The sequence below is a fragment of the Pleurodeles waltl genome, chromosome 6 (assembly GCF_031143425.1).
Source record: "Pleurodeles waltl isolate 20211129_DDA chromosome 6, aPleWal1.hap1.20221129, whole genome shotgun sequence".
Taxonomy (NCBI): Eukaryota; Metazoa; Chordata; class Amphibia; order Caudata; family Salamandridae; genus Pleurodeles; species Pleurodeles waltl.
In genome coordinates, this window is record NC_090445.1 from 1,080,789,440 (window position 1) to 1,080,811,457 (window position 22,018).

General features: G+C 47.9%; 1 protein-coding gene across 17 annotated transcripts in view; it reads right to left on the reverse strand.

Annotated features, from left to right (window-relative positions):
* The window catches only part of UBR4 (ubiquitin protein ligase E3 component n-recognin 4), a 1,862,787-nt gene that overhangs the window by 592,882 nt on the left and 1,247,887 nt on the right, over positions 1–22,018 (reverse strand). For 8 of the 17 annotated variants that reach the window (XM_069240131.1, XM_069240141.1, XM_069240132.1 and 5 more), the window contains one exon: positions 13,251–13,406. In XM_069240131.1, the coding sequence (XP_069096232.1) occupies positions 13,251–13,406 (156 nt within the window). The remainder of the gene's footprint in view (positions 1–13,250; positions 13,407–22,018) is intronic. The other 9 variants (XM_069240143.1, XM_069240142.1, XM_069240134.1 and 6 more) reach the window with 2 other exon arrangements.

Genomic DNA, 22,018 nt, shown 5'->3' on the forward strand with positions numbered 1-22,018 from the left:
CTGGCATCAACGGAGTTCATATAATCCCTCCCTCAAGGGGGTAAGGTCAGTTCTTTCTGTGACTAGAATCCACGCAACAACGCGGAGCCACTATAGAAACTGGCAATGTAACAGTGCATCAACAAGAGAGGTAGATATAAATTTGATTTTACAACTACTAAATTGAAAAGCATGGCAATAGAATGGCAGGAAAGTGAGACTGAAGTAAGAAAACAGTTTTCAGAATGGGGAGAATGAGTGGGTCAGTAAGTAATCTGCGGCTAGCCTGGGTCTCTAACAGGTAAGGAGTTACCAATGGTATGTAACTTGCTCATCTGATAGAGACAACTAGCCACAGATTCCTTACCTTAGAATTAGATACCAAAGCAATACAATCCAGGGGGAAAGTCTGCGAACACATCCTACCACAGTCTTGCAATAAACAACCAGTCTAACTAAAGGAGCAGTAGACCAGACATGAGAAAGACAAAGGTGAGAAGAAGCATTCATCTCACCATAAGAGCAGTGGACGACCCACAGAATATAAAAAAATTTTTATGAAACCCCATGAGAGAGAGCACATGTAAATGAAAATGAATCTGTTGGTAGAGAAAAACAAAAGGGAAATAACATTAAGTGTCCCAAAGTAGGATTGAAGGAGTAAGGTGCAAAAGCGCCCCAAAAGTCACTGAGATGATAATGGTACACCCATCAAGGGGTAACCCTAGAGGATATGAAAAAGAGAAGTGATGCATATATATTGCTTCCACCAGGATGCATAGACAAAACCTGCAAAAAGCAGGAAGCTTAACACTGAAAGGGAGAGTAACTCAAGACAGAATATACATCTCCAGGTATACCCAAGGGGGAATCCTGAGGAGAGGTAACTGAACTGTGAGAGATGCAGACCCAGTCGACAGAAGACACAAAAGATTTGCCATATGAATGACATACAATGGTTAAATGACGAGGTCTGGGAGATACATGCCCAGACAACCATATGCCCAAATATAGATGTAAAGACATTGCTGTGTCCATACATATATTTATAGATACGCATCGGGCCAGGTCAACACACAAGCAGATATAGAAATAGAGAGAGACCAATGAAGCAGAAATTATACATAGGTATACATGCCTAATGTAGGAAGCTGGCCTGGTGTGTGGTAAGCACCTACAGTGCCATCCGCTTATACCAGGTCCAGATGTCCCTTATTAGTGAGGTAGATGGTGTCTAGGAAGCCAGGGCTCTCTAGAGGTAGCTGTGGAGGAGCAGCCAAGACTTATCTAGGAGACATGTAAAGCGTATGCAATACCACTGTAGTCACAGCACTCACACATGAGAGGCACACAGTGTTACAAAACTAAATGAAAATGTCACTTACCCAGTGTACATCTGTTCGTGGCATCAGTCGCAGTAGATTCGCATGTTTTGCAATAGCTCGCCATCTGGTGTTGGGCCGGAGTGTTACAAGTTGTTTTTCTTCGAAGAAGTCTTTCGAGTCACGGGACCGAGTGACTCCTCCTTTTGTCTCCATTGCGCATGGGCGTCGACTCCATCTTCGATTGTTTTTCCCCGCAGAGGGTGAGGTAGGAGTTGAATTGTAGTAATAGTGCCCATGCAATGGAGTGACTAAGTATGCACCTATTTAAGGTTGAGATGATACATATATAAATAATTGAAGGTAACTTCCAAACTGCTACAGGCTCCCGGGGAGGCGGGTGGGCACATGCGAATCTACTGCGACTGATGCCACGAACAGATGTACACTGGGTAAGTGACATTTTCAGTTCGATGGCATCTGTCGCTGTAGATACGCATGTTTTGCATAGACTAGTAAGCAGTTATCGCCCCAAAAGCGGTGGATCAGCCTGTAGGAGTGGAAGTAGTCTGAAATAATGTTCTTAATACGGCTTGACCTACTGTGGTTTGTTGTGCGGATAACACGTCTACACAGTAGTGCTTGGTGAATGTGTGAGGCGTAGACCATGTGGCTGCCTTACATATTTCTTGCATTGGGATGTTTCCTAGAAAGGCCATGGTAGCACCTTTCATTCTGGTTGAGTGTGCCCTTGGTGTAATGGGCAGCTGTCGTTTAGCTTTAAGGTAGCAGATTTGGATGCATTTAACTATCCATCTGGCTATACCTTGTTTTGATATTGGGTTTCCTGCATGAGGTTTTTGAAATGCAATAAATAGTTGTTTAGTCTTTCTGATGTTTTTTGTTCTGTCAATGTAATACATCAATGCTCTTTTGACATCTAATGTATGTAGTGCCCTTTCAGCTACAGTACCTGGCTGTGGAAAGAACACTGGAAGTTCCACTGTTTGATTTAGATGGAACGGTGAAATAACCTTTGGCAAAAATTTAGGATTGGTCCTTAGGACGACCTTATTCTTGTGTAGTTGTATAAAAGGTTCCTGTATTGTAAACGCCTGAATCTCGCCTACTCTTCTTAGGGAAGTAATGGCGATGAGAAATGCCACCTTCCAGGTTAGGAACTGTATGTCGCAGGAGTGCATGGGTTCAAAAGGTGGACCCATAAGTCTAGTTAGGACAACATTTAGGTTCCATGAAGGAACAGGTGGTGTTATTGGTGGTATAATTCTCCTAAGGCCCTCCATGAATGCTTTAATGACTGGTATCTTATATAGGGAAGTTGAATAGGTAGTCTGCAGGTATGCAGATATTGCTGCAAGGTGTATTTTAATGGAAGAGAAAGCCAGGTTAGATTTTTGTAAGTGAAGCAAGTAACCCACTACATGTTCTGGAGTTGTGTGTAATGGTTGTATTTGATTAATATGGCAGTAGCAAACAAACCTCTTCCATTTACTTGCATAGCAGTGCCTGGTGGATGGCCTTCTGGCTTGTTTTATGACTTCCATACATTCTTGAGTAAGTTGTAAGTGCCCGAATTCTAGGATTTCAGGAGCCAGATTGCTAGATTCAGCGATGCTGGATCTGGGTGTCTGATCTTTTGGTTGTGCTGTGTCAACAGATCTGGCCTGTTGGGCAATTTAATGCAGGGTACTACTGATAGGTCTAGCAGCGTTGTGTACCAGGGTTGCCTTGCCCAAGTTGGTGCTATTAATATGAGTTTGAGTTTGTTTTGACTGAGTTTGTTTACCAGGTAAGGAAGGAGAGGGAGAGGAGGAAAAGCGTAAGCAAATATCCGTGACCAGTTCATCCATAGGGCATTGCCTTGGGATTGTTTGTGTGGGCATCTGGATGCGAAGTTTTGGCATTTTGCGTTCTCCCTTGTCGCAAACAAGTCTATCTGAGGTGTTCCCCAGAGTTTGAAATAAGTGTTCAGAATTTAGGGGTGAATTTCCCATTCGTGGACCTGTTGGTGATCTCGAGAGAGATTGTCTGCGAGTTGATTTTGGATCCCTGGTATAAATTGTGCTATTAGGCGAATTTGGTTGTGAATTGCCCAACGCCAAATCTTTTGTGCTAGCAGGCTTAACTGCGTGGAGTGCGTCCCCCCCTGCTTGTTTAGATAATACATTGTTGTCATGTTGTCTGTTTTGACGAGAATGTATTTGTGAACTATTATTGGTTGGAAAGCTTTTAGTGCTTGAAAAACTGCTAGAAGTTCTAGGTGATTTATATGCAGTCTTGTTTGATGTACGTTCCATTGTCCTTGTATGCTGTGTTGATCGAGGTGTGCTCCCCACCCTGTCATGGAAGCATCTGTTGTTATTACGTATTGTGGCACTGGGTCTTGGAAAGGCCGCCCTTTGTTTAAATTTATGTTGTTCCACCACAGAAGCGAGAGGTAAGTTTGGCGGTCTATTAACACCAGATCTAGGAGGTGACCCTGTGCTTGTGACCATTGTGATGCTAGGCACTGTTGTAAGGGCCTCATGTGCAGTCTTGCGTTTGGGACAATGGCTATGCATGAAGACATCATGCCTAGGAGTTGTAGTACCATCTTTGCGTGTATCCTTTGTGTTGGATACATGCATTGTATGATGGTGTTGAAATTTTGAATTCTTTGTGGACTTGGAGTGGCTACCCCTTTTGATGTGTCTATTATGGCTCCCAGGTATTGTTGTACCTTGCGCGGCAGAATTTTGGATTTTGTGAAATTGACGGTGAACCCTAGTTTGAAAAGGGTTTGTATGATATGATTTGTGTGATTTGAGCACTGTATTACCGAATGGGCCTTGATTAGCCAGTCGTCTAGATATGGGAACACATGTATTTGCTGCCTTCTTATGTGTGCAGCGACTACCGCTAGACATTTGGTAAAGACTTGGTGCGGTTGTTAATCCGAAAGGCAGTACCTTGAATTGGTAATGTATTCCCTTGAATACAAACCTTAGGTATTTCCTGTGCGGTGGGTGGATTGGTATATGGAAATAAGCATCCTTGAGGTCTAAAGTTGCCATGTAGTCGTGTAGTTTTAGCAATGGCAATACTTCTTGTAGTGTGACCATGTGAAAGTGGTCTGATTTGATGAAAGTGTTCACTACTCTGAGGTCTAGGATTGGTCTCAGCGTTTTGTCCTTCTTTGGTATCAGAAAGTACAGTGAGTAAACTCCTGTGTTTATTTGTGTGTTTGGCACTAATTCGATTGCATTCTTTTGCAATAGTGCCTGCACTTCTATCTCCAGGAGATTGGAATGGTGTGTTGTCAAATTTTGTGCTTTTGGTGGTATGTTTGGAGGGAATTGTAGAAATTCTATGCAATAACCATGTTGGATAATTGCTAGAACCCAAGTGTCTGTAGTGATTTCCTCCCATGCTTTGTAATAATGACTTATTCTTCCCCCCACTGGTGTTGTGTGGAGGGGGTGAGTGACATGTGAGTCACTGTTTAGTAGTAGGGGTTTTGGGGCTCTGAAATCTTCCTCTATTTCTAGGGAATTGCCCTCCTCTATATTGTCCCCGAAAACCTCCTCTATACTGTCCCTGGTAACTGGACGGTGTTGCTTGTGAGGTGGTGGCTTGTGTGCTCTGACCCCGAAACCCCCCTCGAAAGGGCGTTTTACGGAATGTGCTGTAATTCCCTCTGCTTTGCGGGGAGTAGAGTGCGCCCATGGCTTTGGCAGTGTCCGTATCTTTTTTGAGTTTCTCAATCGCTGTGTCCACTTCTGGACCGAACAGTTCTTTTTCATTAAAAGGCATATTGAGAACTGCTTGTTGAATCTCTGGTTTAAATCCAGACGTTCGGAGCCATGCATGCCTTCTGATAGTTACAGATGTATTAATTGTCCGTGCAGCTGTATCTGCCGCGTCCATGGAGGAGCGGATCTGGTTGTTGGAAATGGTCTGTCCCTCCTCAACCACTTGTTTTGCCCTATTTTGTAAGTCCTTGGTCAGATGTTCAATGAGATGTTGCATCTCGTCCCAGTGGGCTCTGTCATAGCGCGCAAGTAGTGCCTGGGAGTTCGCGATGCGCCACTGGTTTGCAGCTTGTGCTGCGACTCTTACCAGCTGCATCGAACTTGCGGCTTTCTTTATCTGGGGGTGGTGCATCTCCAGATGTGTGAGAGTTGGCCCTTTTCCTAGCTGCTCCTACAACGACAGAGTCTGGTGGCAGCTGTGTAGTGATGAAAACCGGGTCTGTAGGAGGCGCCTTATACTTTTTTTCCACCCTTGGTGTGATTGCCCTACTTTTGACCGGCTCCTTAAAGATTTCTTTCGCGTGCCGGAGCATACCAGGGAGCATAGGCAGGCTTTGGTATGAGCTGTGGGTGGAGGAGAGTGTGTTGAATAAAAAATCATCCTCGACCTGTTCTGAGTGGAGGCTTACGTTGTGAAATTGTGCTGCTCTAGCCACCACTTGAGAATACGCGGTGCTGTCTTCTGGTGGAGATGGCTTTGTAGGGTATGCCTCCGGACTGTTATCTGACACTGGGGCGTCGTATAGGTCCCATGCGTCTTGATCTTGGTCACCCTGGCTTATGGTGGTGTGAGCTGGGGAGTGTGATGGAGTTCGTGCTGGTGAGACGTTAATCACAGGCGGAGGAGAGGGTGGTGGGGTAACTCTTTTCACCACTTTTGGTTGTGGTGTCTGTTCAGTTTGGAACTCCAACCTTCTCTTTCTTCTAATGGGGGGAAGGGTGCTTATTTTTCCTGTCCCCTGCTGTATGAAGATACGCTTTTGCGTATGATCCACATCAGTTGCTTGTAGCTCTACCTCAAACCTATGCTTTTGCATTTGGGAGGTTAGCGAGTGCTCTTCTGTATAAGAGCCTGAAGCTGGGTCGCTTGCAGTTTGTTTCGGCACCGAAACCCTGTCTGCGTGTTTTTTCGGCTCCGAGGTGACTTTTTTCTTTTTCGGGGCCGAAACCTCTCGGCGTCGATCTTCTTCGGTGCCGCTGTCTCGGCGTCGAGCCGTGTCCACACCGGCATCCCGGTGTCGAGGCTTGTCTCCAGCACTTTCTCGGTCCCGAGAAGGCTGCGTGCCGGTGTCTCGACCGGAGTCGGACGATCTCGGCACTGTTTGGGCCTTTTTCGGTGCCGACGGTCGGTCACCGAATTTATGGGTGGAGCCATGGCCTGATGGCAGTGGCGTCCCCTGGGCCTTGTAAATCTTTCTCTGTGTGGTTTTCGACGTCTTACTCACGGTTTGTGTATCGTCGAATCCTTCGGAGTCCGATTCTTGGTTCGAGAAGGTACCTTCCTCTTCCTGCTCCTCGAACTCTCGGTGGGCTGTCGGCGCGGACGCCATCTGAAGTCTTCTGGCTCGACGGTCTCGGAGTGTCTTTCGGGACCGGAACGCACGACAGGCCTCACAGGTGTCTTCACTGTGCTCAGGTGACAGGCACAGGTTACAGACCAAGTGTTGGTCTGTATAGGGGTATTTATTGTGGCATTTGGGGCAGAAACGGAACGGGGTCCGTTCCATCGGCGTTCTTCAGCACGCGGTCGGGCCGACCAGGCCCCGACGGGGGATCGAAAAAACTACCCCGAAGGGCACCGGAGCTCTTCGATCTTCGATGCGGTGTTGAATCCAAGTACGCCGATCCCGAACGCAACAATACCGACGAAAATCTTCCGAAATTAGCTAATTTTCCGTTCCGAAACTCGGAGCGACAGGAACACGTCCGAACCCGATGGCGGAAAAAAAACAATCGAAGATGGAGTCGACGCCCATGCGCAATGGAGACAAAAGGAGGAGTCACTCGGTCCCGTGACTCGAAAGACTTCTTCGAAGAAAAACAACTTGTAACACTCCGGCCCAACACCAGATGGCGAGCTATTGCAAAACATGCGTATCTACAGCGACAGATGCCATCGAACAGGTACTTTATTATGGTAACTCAAGTACTAAAATACTGTATAGGCAATTCCCCACTAGCAGGTGAATAAACACACTAATATATACACATTAAACATCAGGGATTGGCATAGAAAGCAATAGAAAACAGTGAAATAACAAATAGGTAGAGACCTGTAGGAAAGTAGCCTCTTTCAAGCATTGTTACCCTCACTTTTTGCCTGTTTGTCAGTGTGTTTGACTGTATTCACTGGGATCCTGCTAACCAGGACAGCAGTGGTTATGCTCTCTCCTTGTAAACATGGTTGATGCAACCTTTCACCCCACATTTGGCATAGTAGTGCAACCATTTAAGTACAAAGTATATGTTACCGAGGGCATTGGAGTACTAGGGGATCCCTATGGGCTGCAGCATGTATTATGCCATCCATAGGGAGTCTGCAGCTCTGTTACTGCAGCCAGTGTGAATAGGTGCATGCACCTATTCACCACAAGTCACTACACCAGGTCACTGTAAGTCACCCCTATGGTAGGTCCTTCTAGCCCACGAGGCAGGATCCTATGCGTGAGGGCACCCCAAAATGAGCAGAGGTGCCCCTACAAACTCCTGTTCCAATGTAATGGACTTTGTTAGCGCGGGGAAGCCATTTTACCAGTTTACTGGCCACAGGTCAAAATCTAGGTCCAGCAACATAATGGTAACTCCGAACCTGGGCATGTTTGGTATCAAACATTGCGGAATCATACCCCAATACTAATGCCAGTATTGGTTGTAGGATTCCATGCACTCTGTGAGTTCCTCAGAGGACCTCCCTGTACTGCTCCTACCAGTCTTTCAGGGTTTTATAGGCAGCCCACACTGCTGCCACTTCTCAGACAGGTTTCTGCCCTCCTGCTGCTTGACCAGCTTAAGCAGGGAAAGGCAGAACAAAGGATTTCCTGTAGGAAAGGGGTGCAACCTCCTCTCATTTGGAAATAGGTTTTACAAGGCTGGGAGGGGTAGCTGCCCCACATCTCTGGTTTGCTTTGAAGGGCACATTTGGTGCATTTCTTGCATAATCCGGTTTGCACCAGTCCAGGGACCACTGGCCCCTGCTCTGGTGCAAAATGCATAATGGAAAGGGGAGTGTTCACTCCCCTGTCAAGCACCACCCTGGAGGTGGTGACCAGAACTCCTCCAGAAAACTGCTTGGTTCTGCTACATTGGAAACAAGATGGGCCAGAGGTCTCTGGGAGAATCTGACTAGGTAGCCAGGTAGCTGACGTCAGAGTCCCCTCCTGACTGGTGGTCACTCCACAAGTGACCAACCCCTTTTTGTGGGCTATTTAGGGACTCCCTTGAGGGTGGGTCCCCAGATTTGTCATGCAAGATTCTATCAGGACTTCTCTGCAAAGACCTCTTCTGTGCTCTGGATCCGCTGCTGGATAACACAGGAATTGAACAAGACTGCAACGCCTGAGAAGACGTCTCTTTGCAACATTGTTTGCACAGCTCTTGTCAGCAATCTACAACATTAGCATGGCTGTGCATCCTCTGGGGTCAGTAACACTTCAGCTGCACCAAGACGTGAGAAGGAATTTCCCTTGGAGTGAAGGAGCCACTCCCTTGCATCCGCAGGCACCTAAGGCAACGACATCTGTCTGGTGGGATCTTCGGTCCTCCAGATCTGTGAAGCATCTCCAACCTGCAGGTGGTGGTTCCCAGGGATCCCCTGGGTCCGGTCTGCCTTCTGTCAAACGTGGGAGACGGGGAGCCCTTGCATTTTCCATCAGGACAGAATCCCCGTACACCGTGACTCTTGAGCAAACAAGGCTTGTTGACTCCTGCTCTGAAGGATCTTCTGGCTCCAAGTAGCTCTGGCCCCCTGCCCTCTACCTCTACACAGACAGTCTTCTTTCTGCTGCTCCAGCGACGTGGGACTCATCTTCAGGTGTGCTGACTGGGTCTCATTGCAACTTACTGTGCCTGCTGCCAGAGGGTTGCTTGTCGGGGCTCTGACTGCTTCGGATGGCTCACCTGACTTCTGAGGGTCAGCACTGACTCCACTCCAAGGGTCGAGTCCCCAGGACCTTGCTGGTCCTCCACAGCGTTGCTAAACTTCCACAGACACCTCTTGCATTTGTTTGTGCTTGGCCATCCTAACCACTAAACCATCTGCAATTCGGCGACCGTCGAGGGACAGCTCATAGGCGACTTCAAGAACTGCTCTGCAGCTCTTGGACCCTGCAGCTGGAGATCATCCATCACAGTTGACCAGGATTTTCATCTACAGAAGGGAGAGCAATGGCCTCTGTCCTGCCCCACCTGGACACTACAGGGTGGCTTGGACTCTGTGCCCTTCTTATGCAGGTTTTTTTCACTCTGAATCCGCCCTTGGGTTACACTGGTCCCGTCCTGCTTCTGCAATTTCCAGTCATGAAGTCCCCATGATAGCCTATGGGAAAACCGGGTAACTTACCTCTCTACACCCGGGCACTGGGGATCTTCTAGATACTTAACTTTTGGGGTTCCACACTCTCCTAGCGATGGTCTTACTACACCATACACTTTGGTGGGGGACACCAATGCACATTCCATTTTTTTTTTTAGTATATGGTTTGGTCCCCATACAGGGATTTTGCTATTTTTTGCTATTCCTAATTACTTACCTGTGTATAGTTGTTGTGTCAATTCTTCCAGAGGGAAGCATACCTATGGTAGTTTAGTTTGGTGTGCCTATAAAACAGTACCTTTATTTTTGCAACACAGTGTGGGTCCTTTTCACATGTGACTATTTGACTACTGTGGTATTGCAAGTGCTTGACATGACTTCAAGCTACGTCTTGGCTGTTCACCACAGCTACTCCAGAGGACCCTGTCTGTCTAGACACTAACACTCACTACTAGGGGTTTGCTTGGACCCAGTTTAAGGTTTAACACCATAGGTGTCCACTGCATACTTGGCTAGATTCCTACAGTGGATCTCTGAGCCACATAAGAAGCCTCCTCTCCCTGTCCTTCAAGTTTTTAAAGGAAAAAGTGGGACATATTTTACACTCCTTTACCTTGTGTTAATGGTTGAGGCAATAAAGACAGTCTTTATGTGGATCATCCACATGCGGCCTTTCCCTTCCACTGATTTTGCAGTGTCTGAAGAGGCCTTTCTTGGAAGTATCAGACATAATTGTCAGGATAAATCTCAAGTAGGCACACAAAACACACCCTCAGCGCACAGGGGCGGCCCGGTGCAGTGTGCAAAGCCGGCGACGGGTTTTGTATAGGGTTCAATGGAGGGTTCCTGAGGTCACCCTAGCGGTGCAGGAAGGGCACAGGGGGGCTTCTCGTGCCAGCCACCGACTAGGCTAGGCAGAGGGTTGCCTGGGGGTCAGTCCTGCACAAGGGTTCGGTTCCTTCTGGTCCTGGGGGCTGCGGGTGCAGTGCTTGGTCCAGGCGTCGGTGTAGCATATGTTCCATGCTTCATTTTATGTTTGTATGTACCAATGCTTATATGTTGCTCTCTTCAATTGTTGCTATCAATGCTTAACTACTGTTTACTTTCAGGGTTGTAAGTTCTACACCGTTATTCTAGTAGAGTCTATCTTTGGGTTCTAGATTCTTGGGGCAGGATTGTCAGGGCTGATCTCCAGATTGTTCAGTCGTGTGTTTGCCTGTCATGGACCCTCAAATACCTATCTTGGAAAACCTGCTCTTCGTGTGTCAGCTTCTCAACTTTACCTTCTCTGCTACCCTACAGTCTGGTTCCTTGTTACAGGCAGTCGCGGTCAGGGGGAGCCTCTGGATTCTCTCTGCATGCGACGCTGAAGGGGTGCAAGGGGGTCATCTCAGGCTACTCACAAGGTCGCAGTCGCCTGTGAGTCCTCCCTGTGGTGTTGGTTTTCTGGAGCTCGAGCCCAGGGTGAAGTCTCATGCTTCTGGCGGGAAGGGTGAAGTCTTGGAAGGGTGAAGTCTTTGAAAGTTGCAGAAAAGTTGCAATATTGTTGCTGTTTGTTGAGCAGAGCTGCTGCTCACGGGAGTTTCTTGGTCCTTAGGTTCAGGGCAGTCCTCTGAGGCTTCAGAGGTCACTGGTCCCTGTGGATGTGTCGCTGTTGCAGTTTTTCGAGTCAGGAGAAAGGCCGGAAGGGCTGGGGCCAAAGCAGTTGTCTTCCATTGTATCTGCAGAGCTTTCAGGTCAGCAGTCCTTCTTGCTTCAGGTTGCAGGAATCTGATTTCCTGGGTTCAGGGTCGCCCCTAAATACTCAATTTAGGGGTGTGTTTAGGTCTGGGGGGCAGTAGCCAATGGCTACTGTCCTTAAGGGTGGCTACACCCTCCTTGTGCCTCCTCCCTGAGGGGAGGGGGGCACATCCCTATTCCTATTGGGGGAATCCTCCAAAATCAAGATGGAGGATTTCTAAAGGCAGGGGTCACCTCAGCTCAGGTCCCCTTAGTGGCTGTCCTGACTGGTGGGTGGTAACTCCTTGTTTTCCTCATTATCTCCTCCAGCCTTGCTGCCAAAAGTGGGGCAGTGGCCGGAGGGGCGGGCATCTCCACTAGCTGGGATTCCCTGGGGTGTGGTAACAAAAGGCATGAGCCTTTGAGGCTCACCGCCAGGTGTTACAGTTCCTGCAGGGGGAGGTGAGAAGCACCTTCACCCAGTGCAGGCTGCTTCTGTCCTCACAGAGCACAAAGGCTTTCACCCCAGGTGGGCAGAAACTCGTCTCAGTGGCAGCTGGCATTGACCAGTCAGTCCTGCACTGAAGGATTGGGTAAAATACAGGGGGCATCTCTAAGATGCCCTCTGTGTGCATTTTTTTAAATAAATCTAACACTGTCATCAGTGTGGGTTTATTATTCTGAGAAGTTTGGTATCAAACTTCCCAATATTCAGTTTAGCCATTATGGAGCTGTGGAGTTCGTGTTTGACAAACTCCCAGACCATTTATTTATTATGGCCACACTGTACTTACAATGTCTAAGAATAGACTTAGACACTGTAGGGGCATATTGCTCATGCAGCTATGCCCTCACCTGTGGTATAGTGCACCCTGCCTTAGGGCTGTAAAGTCTGCTAGAGGGGTGACTTATGCCACAGGCAGTATTTTGTGGGCATGGCATCCTGAGGGGGATGTCATGTCGACTTTGCCTTTTTCTCCCCACCAACACACAATCTGCAATGGCAGTGTGTGTGTGTTAGGTGAGGGGTCCCCTAGGGTAGCACAACACATGCTGCAGCCCTTAGGGACCTTCCTTGGTCACAGGGCCCTTGGTACCACTGGTACCCTTTACAAGGGACTTACCTGTGCGCCAGGGATGTGCCAATTGTGGAACAATGGTACATTTTTATGTGAAAGAACACTGGTGCTGGGGCCTGGTTAGCAGGGTCCCAGCACACTTCTCAGTCATGTCAGCATCAATATCAGGCAAAAAGGGGGAGGTAACTGCAACAGGGAGCCATTTTCCTACACTTAAGTTAAGCAGTTTCTTAGAGTTATTGCAGACTGGAGGCTTGCTGACCGAACCCCCTGTTTCCTTGAATAACCCTGCAAGTTTCCATCCCAGTGGTGACTGATGTTGTCAGACCTGCTGCAGTGCCACATAGCACTGCAAGGGGGCTATTTCTATAAAGGAAAATAAACATTCTAGATTGCTATCTCTAGGATAGTAAAAGATGTGAAATCTACAGGAAAGAAGTATCCATTATAAAAGTCCCTTTGGAGGCACAACAGCATAGGATTGGTAGACATAAGTGACTAAGTACTCTTTATGCATGCACTAGCACCTTAAAAGCAAATTTTCTCATGCAGGAATTACCTGTGCCAACAAAGAATTATTGAGCAAAGCACTAGAGAATGGTTTGCATCAAGCTGTACAAACAAATTAACAGTGACAGATGGTGTCAAGTTGACTACAAAAAAAAAAGGAAAGAACAGGCAGTCTCGAACCTTAGCAGTTCCATAACTGTTAACACCAAATATGCAAATACAGAATCAAGTTCTAAAGTTCAGTTTTTACTGTTCTAATAAAGCATCACAGTTTATTCAGTGGAAAAGAGAAACCTACCACTGTGCTCTCCAGCCACTGAATCCACAGCACTGCCTCCGCTCTCCGAGCCAACGCTTCCACCATGATCCGCAGGAGATGTCCGTAGAGTGGACCCATCTGTTGCTGCCGTGCTGCCCTCATCATCAGACGCTGGAGCTAGGAGCATAAGTAGAGCTGTTACAAGTAAAAACACCGTCTTTATCCATTTCGAACAAGATATGAAAAGTCAAAATACAGCTATACTTATTGCAATACAGTTTTGATATCACAGAACCGGTTATTAACAGGGCACCTTACAGTCACAACAGGAATATGCAACATTAGTTACTTTTGAATTTGAGAGAGAGTGCAATGAAGACCTACAGTTTGCAAACTTGAATACCCAAAGAGTGCTAAGCTCTTCAACCATAATGCTATTTCTAAATACGCATAGCAATGAATCCCATGCATACAATTCAGAGACATTAATCAAAACGTAAATTTTTTACAGTGTAACAAGGGGTGAAAACCCATCAAAAAGGCTCAGGAATTACACATTGTTACAGGTTTACTGTATGCAATGACAAAGAAACAAACCAGCTAAGCAATAGACAGCACTGTTTTGTGTGCTGAGTATGGCCAGGTGAGCGACAGCTGTGTGGCCCTTAACAGGCTAGAGATAGGTGTACTGTCTGCACGGAGCAAGGAACTAACCTGCTATAGAAAGGACGGCTCTGCATTCATTAAGGAGAGACAGATCAGTTGTCTGTACTCAGTAAGGGGTACAACAGTTCAGCAAAGGACAGCTCTGGTAAGTTTGATGCCAGAGGGCTAACTCTTTTGACTGTGACAGTTAAGTGGTGGACCTCTGGTCTGCCTGAGCAAAAAAAAGACTGAATAACTGTACAAAATGGAAGCTCTACAGTCTAGTAAGTGAGGAATAGCACTGACAAGTGACAGCTAGGTCTGGTCTTCAATGTGCCAGAAGAGATAACTATAGTATTATCTGGGTATCAAACTGATCAGCATTTGTTTGCCTGTTCAGTGGATCCCAGAAATACTTTTTTCCACTAAGAAAAACTCTTGAAAAATAAAAAATGCAGATTAAAAGACAACTGTTTTATAGTCATACAATTACAAATAGAATATTGCATTGCTTAAAATTTTGTGACTAATAATCATGATAGAATGATAAAGAAGTAAAGTTAATTTACATGTAATCCTAAATCTCCATCATGAGAACCTTTATTTAAGCCATAAACACTGAAGCCTCTTCCGTATGCAAAAGATCTCTACAAAGGCTGCTACTACTGAGAAATGTACTCAAATGGAAGTGTATCCCAGACTTGCCCATCTAGAGAATTTAGGTATTATATTATGTGTGATGGAGTTGCAGCAATGGTTCATTCACAGTGTAGGAAGCTGGCTCTCTATATGGTGCACTAAAAAAGAAAAAAGAAAGTAGACCGTGCAGAGTACAGTGGGTCCCCAATTGGTCTACAGAGGCAAACGTAGATAGGACTAATGCTCTATTTTGTGGTAGTGTGTGAGAGCAGCTAGGCTTATCAGAGGGTAGTGCAAAGCATTTACTGTGCTCAGAGGCATTAAATGAGACACACTCACAGAATAAATCCAAGACCAACTTAGAAAAATAACACTTCGTTATTATTTCTTACAGGTAACTAAAGAGTTCAAACTTGTACACCTTTACGCACAATGCAACCTGTGAGTACTCACAGAGGCAATAAATGATACAGAAACAAGGTTCAGGTGGCTGAATTGGTGAGTACCTGCCAGTTAACACACTAGCAGCTGGTAGTTTTTCAGGGGACACGTCTAAGGTGCTCTCTGAGTACATATATTAATAAATCCATCACTGGATTCAGTGAGAGTTTATTTAAAACAAGATGTGTGATACCAAACAGACCCATTTTCAGTGAAGCCATCATGTAGCTAGGGAACTCATAACGAATAGTGACCAGCACATGTACTTAAAACGGCTTCCCTGTTCACTTAATATGTCTGAGAATCGACAAATACATAGCAGTGGTAGATCTGCTTGTGCAGATATGCCCTCACATGTAATGTAATGCACCCTGCCTTAGGGCGGTAAGGCCTGCTAGATGGGTGACTTACATATACTGCATGCAGTGTTAGGGGACATGGTACATAGGCATGTGTTTTCGCTTAGGTTTGCATCAAGACACGCAGCCTACAATGGGAGCCTGTTGTGCTGGGTGAGGAGTCCCTTAGGGTGGCACACGCCGTTCTGCAGCCTTTAGGGACCCTATTTGGAACCCCATGCCCTAAGTGCCAGAGGTGCCATTTACTAGGGATGTAGAGGGTGCTAAGGTTTTGACAATTGGGGAAACAACTGTGCAAGTTTGGGGCAAGAGATCTGGTACTGGGGACCTGGCTAGCAGGAACCTAGGGCACTTTCAGTCAAAATCACATCAGATACCAGGCAAAAAGTGGGGGCTAACAATGCAAAAATCCAGGTATTTGGTAAACATATGCAGAGATGCCCACGTTGCTGTCTGGCAGATGCCCAGGATCAGAACTCTGCATGCTAACGTAGTAGTCAAAGCGCTGGTGGAATGAGCCTGCAAGCCTTCAGAAGGTAGCTTCGTGCCTAGTGCCCAGCAGATCTTGATACAGAGCACAAACCAACGAGATATGCTTCGCTTACGCACTTGTAGAAAAGCAGCTGCTTTTAGCATGGATACCCCCACTTTTTGCCAGTTTGTCAGTGTTTCACTGTGTTCACTGGGATGGTGCTAACAAGGACCAGTGTGATTATGCTCTCTCCCTTCTAACTTGGTAACTTGTACCATTTTCACCCCACATTTGGCATACTGGTGCCCCCATTTAAGTCCCCTGTATATAGTACCCAGGGCATTTGGCTACCAGGGGACCCCCCTGTTGGCTGCAGTAGGTATTGTGCCACCCATGGGGAGCCCATGCAAAGTGTTCTGCAGGCTTGTCATTGCAGCCTGCGTGAAAGGGTGCATGCACCCTTTTTCACCAAAGGTCACTGCAACAGGTCACCACTATGGAATGCCATCCTAGGCCATAGGGCAGGGTGCAAGTACCTGTGTGTGTGAGGGCACCCCTTCACTGGCAGAGGTGCCCTCACGAACTCCGGACTTCATGAGTGCGGGGACGCCATTTTATGCTTGTTCTGGACATAGGTCACTACCTACGTCCAGCTACATAATGGTGACTCCGAACCTAGGCATGTTTGGTATCAAGCGTGTCAGAATCATACCCCCAATACTATTGCCAGTATTGGAAATATCATTCCATGCACTCTGGGAGCTCCTTAGAGGACCCCGGGCAATGCTTCTACCAGTCTTCCAGGATTTTCCAGGCAGCCCAAGCTGATGATATTCCCTTAGATCTGCCCTCCTGCTGCTTGAACAGCTCAAGCCCAGGAAGGCATAATAAATGATTTCCTTTGGGAGAGTGGGGTAACTCCTTTGGAAATAGGTGCTACATGGCATGGGAGGGGTAGCCTCCCCAAGCCACTGGTATGCTTTTAAGGGCACATTTGGTGCCCACTGTGCTTAAACCATTCTACACTGGTTCAGGAAGCTCCAATCCCTGCTCTGGAGCGAAACTGGACAATTGGAAGCGGTGTGACCACTCCCTTGTTCATCACCAGCATAGGGTTGGTGCCCAGAGCTCATCAAGAGGGTCCCTGGGGACTGCCATCTTGAATCCAAGGTTGGCAGGGACCGCGGAGCATCTCAGTGGCTAGGTAGGGCAGGTGACTTCAGAGCCCCCTCCTGATAGGTGCTCAACAGGCTAGGTGACTAATCCCCCTTTCAGGGCTACTTAGGACCTCTCTTTTGTGTGGGCCCTCAGATTCAGTTTGCAAGATTCCAGCAGGACTACTCTGCAACCTTTACTTCAACTTTAGCTAATGGAACTGCGACTGGAGCCCCCGCTCCCCCAGGAACTGACAATCTGCATCCACGACGAAGACTCTACTTGCAACATTGTTTCCAGGGATCCTTCCAGCTTCTGCAACATTTCCCAGACTGTGTATCCTCTGAGGGTGACAAGTCTTCAGCCTGCATGAGAAGGAAGAAGAAATCTTACTTGGAATGAAGGAGTCACTTCCCTGGATCCGCAGGCACCAACTGCAACGACGACCAGCTGCATGGATCTCTTCTCATCCTGAGCTGCGTGGATCCTGCATCAAGGATGGTGGTCCGGAGTAGTCCTCTTGGTCCTCTCTGCCAGCTATCCAACTTTGGTGGAGGTAAGCCTTTGCCTTCCCACACAGCACAGTACCTCCGTGCACCGCATCTCTTGCAGCTGCCAGGGCTTGTTTACATCTCCTCCAAGGAGGTTCAGGCTTCGTGTAGTCCCAGCACTCCTTCCTGTGATGTACAGCCCTGTGTGCTTCTCCTACGGCATGGGATCCTTCTCCAGTGGTGCAGCGTGGGCTCCTCCGTGGCTCCTGGTTTCTCGTCCAGTGTGACTACTGTGGGGACTGCTGGTTCTTCTTGGGACACTCTACCTTGCTGAGGGTTCTCCTAGTACTCCCCTCCCATAGGTTGAGTCCTCCTGGAACATGCTTGTCCTCTGGCAGCTCCACTTCAACGTGACTTCTACAGTTGCCAAGGCTTGTTGGTGACTTTTCTACGCCACTAACAGACTGCAATCATCCATCTGGCGTGGGACGTTGACTGCATCCTCCAGGAACTCTTCATCTGCTCCCGGGCTGCATTCCTGACCGTATTCGTTCTATCGTCGACCAACTCCTGCATCTACAGCTGGGTAGGTAGTAGCTCCTACTCCTCCTGGACTCTTCTGTGACTTCTGGATTTGGTCCACTTCTTCCACAGGTCTTCATCTTCAAGAATCCACAGCTAGTTTCTTGCAGTCTTGTTGGGTAACCCCAGCTCCCCTCTACACATTCCACTTAACCTAGATGGGGGTCCTGTGTTCGCATTCCATTTTTTTAGTGCATGGTTTGGGCTTCCCCTAGGAAATGAAAAAGAAGACACCTGAGAAGACTGAAGGAAACCATCGGTGGATTTCTTGATAGGAGGACCTGTGGAGAGAGGGGACCAAGTCCAAAAGTCACAGTGGAGTCCAGGAGGAGTAGGAGCTACTACAAACCCAGCTGTACTTGCAGGAATTGGTCCACGGTGAGGAAGAAAAGGTCAGCACTGCATCCCTGGAGCCGGAGAAGAGTTCCTGAAGGAGCGCATGCAGCAATACAGAAAGGAATTCCACACCGCAGGAGAACCACGCAGAGAGCTGAGCATCGCAGGAGGGAGTGCTGGGAGGGGTGGGCTTTTGAGGGGGGGGGGGGGGGGGTCGCCTGAAGATCCCTTGGAGGAGATGCAAACAAGCCATGGCAGCTGCAAGAAATGTAATGTGGTGCACGGGGTACTGTCCTGCGTGGGAAGGCAAGGGCTTACCTCCATCAAAGTTGGAAAGCTGGCAGAGAGAACTAAGAGGACTACTCTGGACCACCACTCGTGATGCAGGATCCACCCAGTTCAAGATGAGGGGAGATTGCTGCAGCAGGTGCCTGCAGATGCAGGGGAGTGAATCCTTTACTCCAAGGGAGATGCTTCTTGTGCAGGCTGAGGAGTTGCCATCTTCTTAGCAGCCGGGGAAATGTTGTAAAGCTGGCCAGAGCAGTGGAAACAAAGTTGCAGAAGAGTCTTCTTTGTGGACTGCAGCATTGTTGGTTACTGGAGGGTCCAGTCGCAAATCCATTGGCCAGAAGGCGAAGTGAAGGTTGCAGAGGAATCCTGCAGGAGTCTTGCAAGCCGAATCTGAGGACTCACCCAAGAGAAAGACCCTAAATAGCCCTGAAAGGAGGATTGGTCACCTAGCCAGGTATGCACTTATCAGGAGGGGGCTCTGACGTCACCTGCCTTGATTGGCCACTCAGATGTTCCCAGAGTTCCCTGCCAACCTTCGAAACAAGATCGCAGAACCCAGGGACCCTCTGGAGGAGCTCTCAGCACCACCCCTGGGGTGGTGATGGACAGGGGAGTGGTCACTCCCGTTTCCATTGTCCAGTTTCACGCCAGAGGGGACTGAGGGTCAATGAACCTGTGTGGACTGGTTTAGGCAAGAGGGCACCAAATGTGCCCTTCAAAGCATATCAGTGGCTTGGGGAGGGGAGGCTACTCCTCCCAAGCCAGCCACACCTATTTCCAAAGAGAGAGGGCGTTACCTCCCTCACCAAAAGGAAATCCTTTGTTGTCCCTTACTGGGCTTGATCATATCAAGCAGCAGTAGGGCAGAAACCTGTCTGAGAGGTGGCAGCAGCTTGGGCTGCCAGGAAAACCATGTAAGACTAGCGCTAGCAGTGCTGGGGGTCCTCTAAGCAGCCCCCAGAGTGCATGGAATCATACTTCCAATACTTGCAATAGTATTGGGGTACGATTCCGACATGTTTGATATCAAACATGCCCAGGCTCGGAGTTACCATTATGTAGCTGGACATAGGTAGTGACCTATGTCCAGAATAAGCGTAAAATTGCGTCCCCACACTCACTAAGTCCAGGAAAATGGGCCTAGAGCTTCTGGGGGCACCTCTGCTAGTGCAGGGTTGCCCTCACACACAGGTACTTGCACCCTGCCCTCTAGGCTAGGAGGGCCTGTCATATGGGTGACTTATAGTGACCTGGTAGTGAAAGGGTGCATGCACCCGATCATGCACGCTGCAATGGCAGGCCTGCAGAACACTTTGCATGGGCTCACTATGGGTGGCATAATACATGCTGCAGCCCATAGGGATCCCGTGGTCCCCCAATGCCCTGGGTACCTATGTACTATATACTAGGGACAACATGGGGGACCAGTATGCCGAATGTGGGGTGAGAAAGGTTCCAGGAACCAAGTTAAAAGGAGAGAGCAGGTTAGCAGGATCCCAGTGAACAGACACACTGACAAAGAGGCCAAAAAGTGGGGGAAACCATGCTATAAAGAGGCTACTTTCCTACAGCCTGGCTTCTAGACACGGACTACAGTACACTAATAGGGGATACCTGGACCTGGTATAAGGTTTAAGTATCTTAGGTACCCACCAACACCAGGCCAGCTTTGTACAACGATCCAGCGCGAAATGCTTTGTTTCTGCACTGCCCGACCCTTCTTTGCTCCCATGTACCCCACAAAGAGTTGGTCAACCACCGCAAACTCTCTTGAGCTGTGAAATGGGGTCACCACCTCGGGGAGGCAAGAAGCACGAGGTCGGAGTACCACCTTGTCTGGAAACATGATGAGATACGGCGGCTTAGATGAAAGAGCCTGCATCTCACTCACCCTCCTGGCAGATGTTATTGCCACTAAAAAAAGCTGTCTTGATGGTGAGCACTTGGAGACGACTGTTGTGCAGTGGCTCAAACGGAGCACACAAGAAAAGCGAGGACCAGATTTAAGTACCACTGACGCATGGACAAAGGAGGATACATATGTAAAAGCCCTTTAAGAAATGTATTTGCAATTGGTGATTTGAATAATGAAGGCTGATGGGCAGCCGAAGGAACGCCAACAGGGCAGAAAGATAGCCTCTGAGAGCACCCAAGGGAGAGGGATAAGAAAGAGAAGGATCTCAGAGAAGCAAAAAGAGGATCAACAGATCTTTCTGCACAATAATATACAAAGCGTTTCCAATGGCCGTCTTAGCAGAGGGACGCCTGGCTGCCACAATAACTTTACAGACTTTGGGAGGAAGGTCGAAAGCCGTCAACAGTCTCCGCTCAATCTCCACGCATGAAAGCGCAAAGTTGACAGGTTTGGGTGGAGAACCTTCCCCTGCTGCTGTGACAGAAGATCTTCCTGAAGAGGCAGCCTGATTGGAGGATCAATGCTCATTTTTGGAAGCTCAGGATACCAGACTTTCCAAGCCCAGTTCGGAGTCACCGGGATTATTTGCGCCCTGTCACTCTTGATCTTCTTGAGAACTCTGGGCAGAAGGGTTGTAGGCGTAAAGACATACTGGAGGCCTGAACTCCAGTACTGACGAAAAGCGCGGCCAAGCGATTGCAACCTTGGAAACTGCAACGCGCAATACTGCGGACATTGCGTATTCTCTGCGGAGGCAAACAGATTTAACCAAGGCTCTTCCCACTGTTGAAAAAGTCCTTGTGCCACCTCCGGATGGAGGCAACACTTGTAACCTGCTAGGCATCGACAGCTGAATTCATCTGCCATGAATTCAGAGAACCTGCCAGGTATTGAAGCACTACAGTAATGCCCTGCTATTACAGCCATGTCCAGAGACACAGGGTCTCTTGACAAAGGGTCCATCACCCCACACCGCCCTGCTTGTTGCAGTACCACATTGCAGTGGTGTTGTCTGTGAACACCTGCACCATCTTCCCTTTCACAACAGGTGAAATGCTTTCAATCGGTAAAACAACAGTAATATACACACGGTTCCAAAACATAAAAAAGGTTCTCTTGAAAAGACGGTATACCAGAAAAAGCAATTTGTTTTAGAGCAAGAGCCCTCACTCACCAGCCGGTGATATGCTTCATCATTGGGCCATGCTCCTCGTCAGGCCGGCACTGCAATGCCTGACGGGCCCCTCAAGGGGGCTCTTTGCCGGAGATCTTTTAGAGGATGGTGTTGGCCGGTCAAAACATGCAAAAAAGGAGGAAGGATTGGTAAAGAGAGATGTATAAAAATGTCTAAAGGAAAAAACTGATAATTTATTCAGATGTTAATGCCTTTGACATGGTTAAAAACACTGTATAGGGATATGGTAAAATAATGTTTACAATCCCTCAACAAAGAAGCATACAGTTCGTAAATCTTGTTGAAA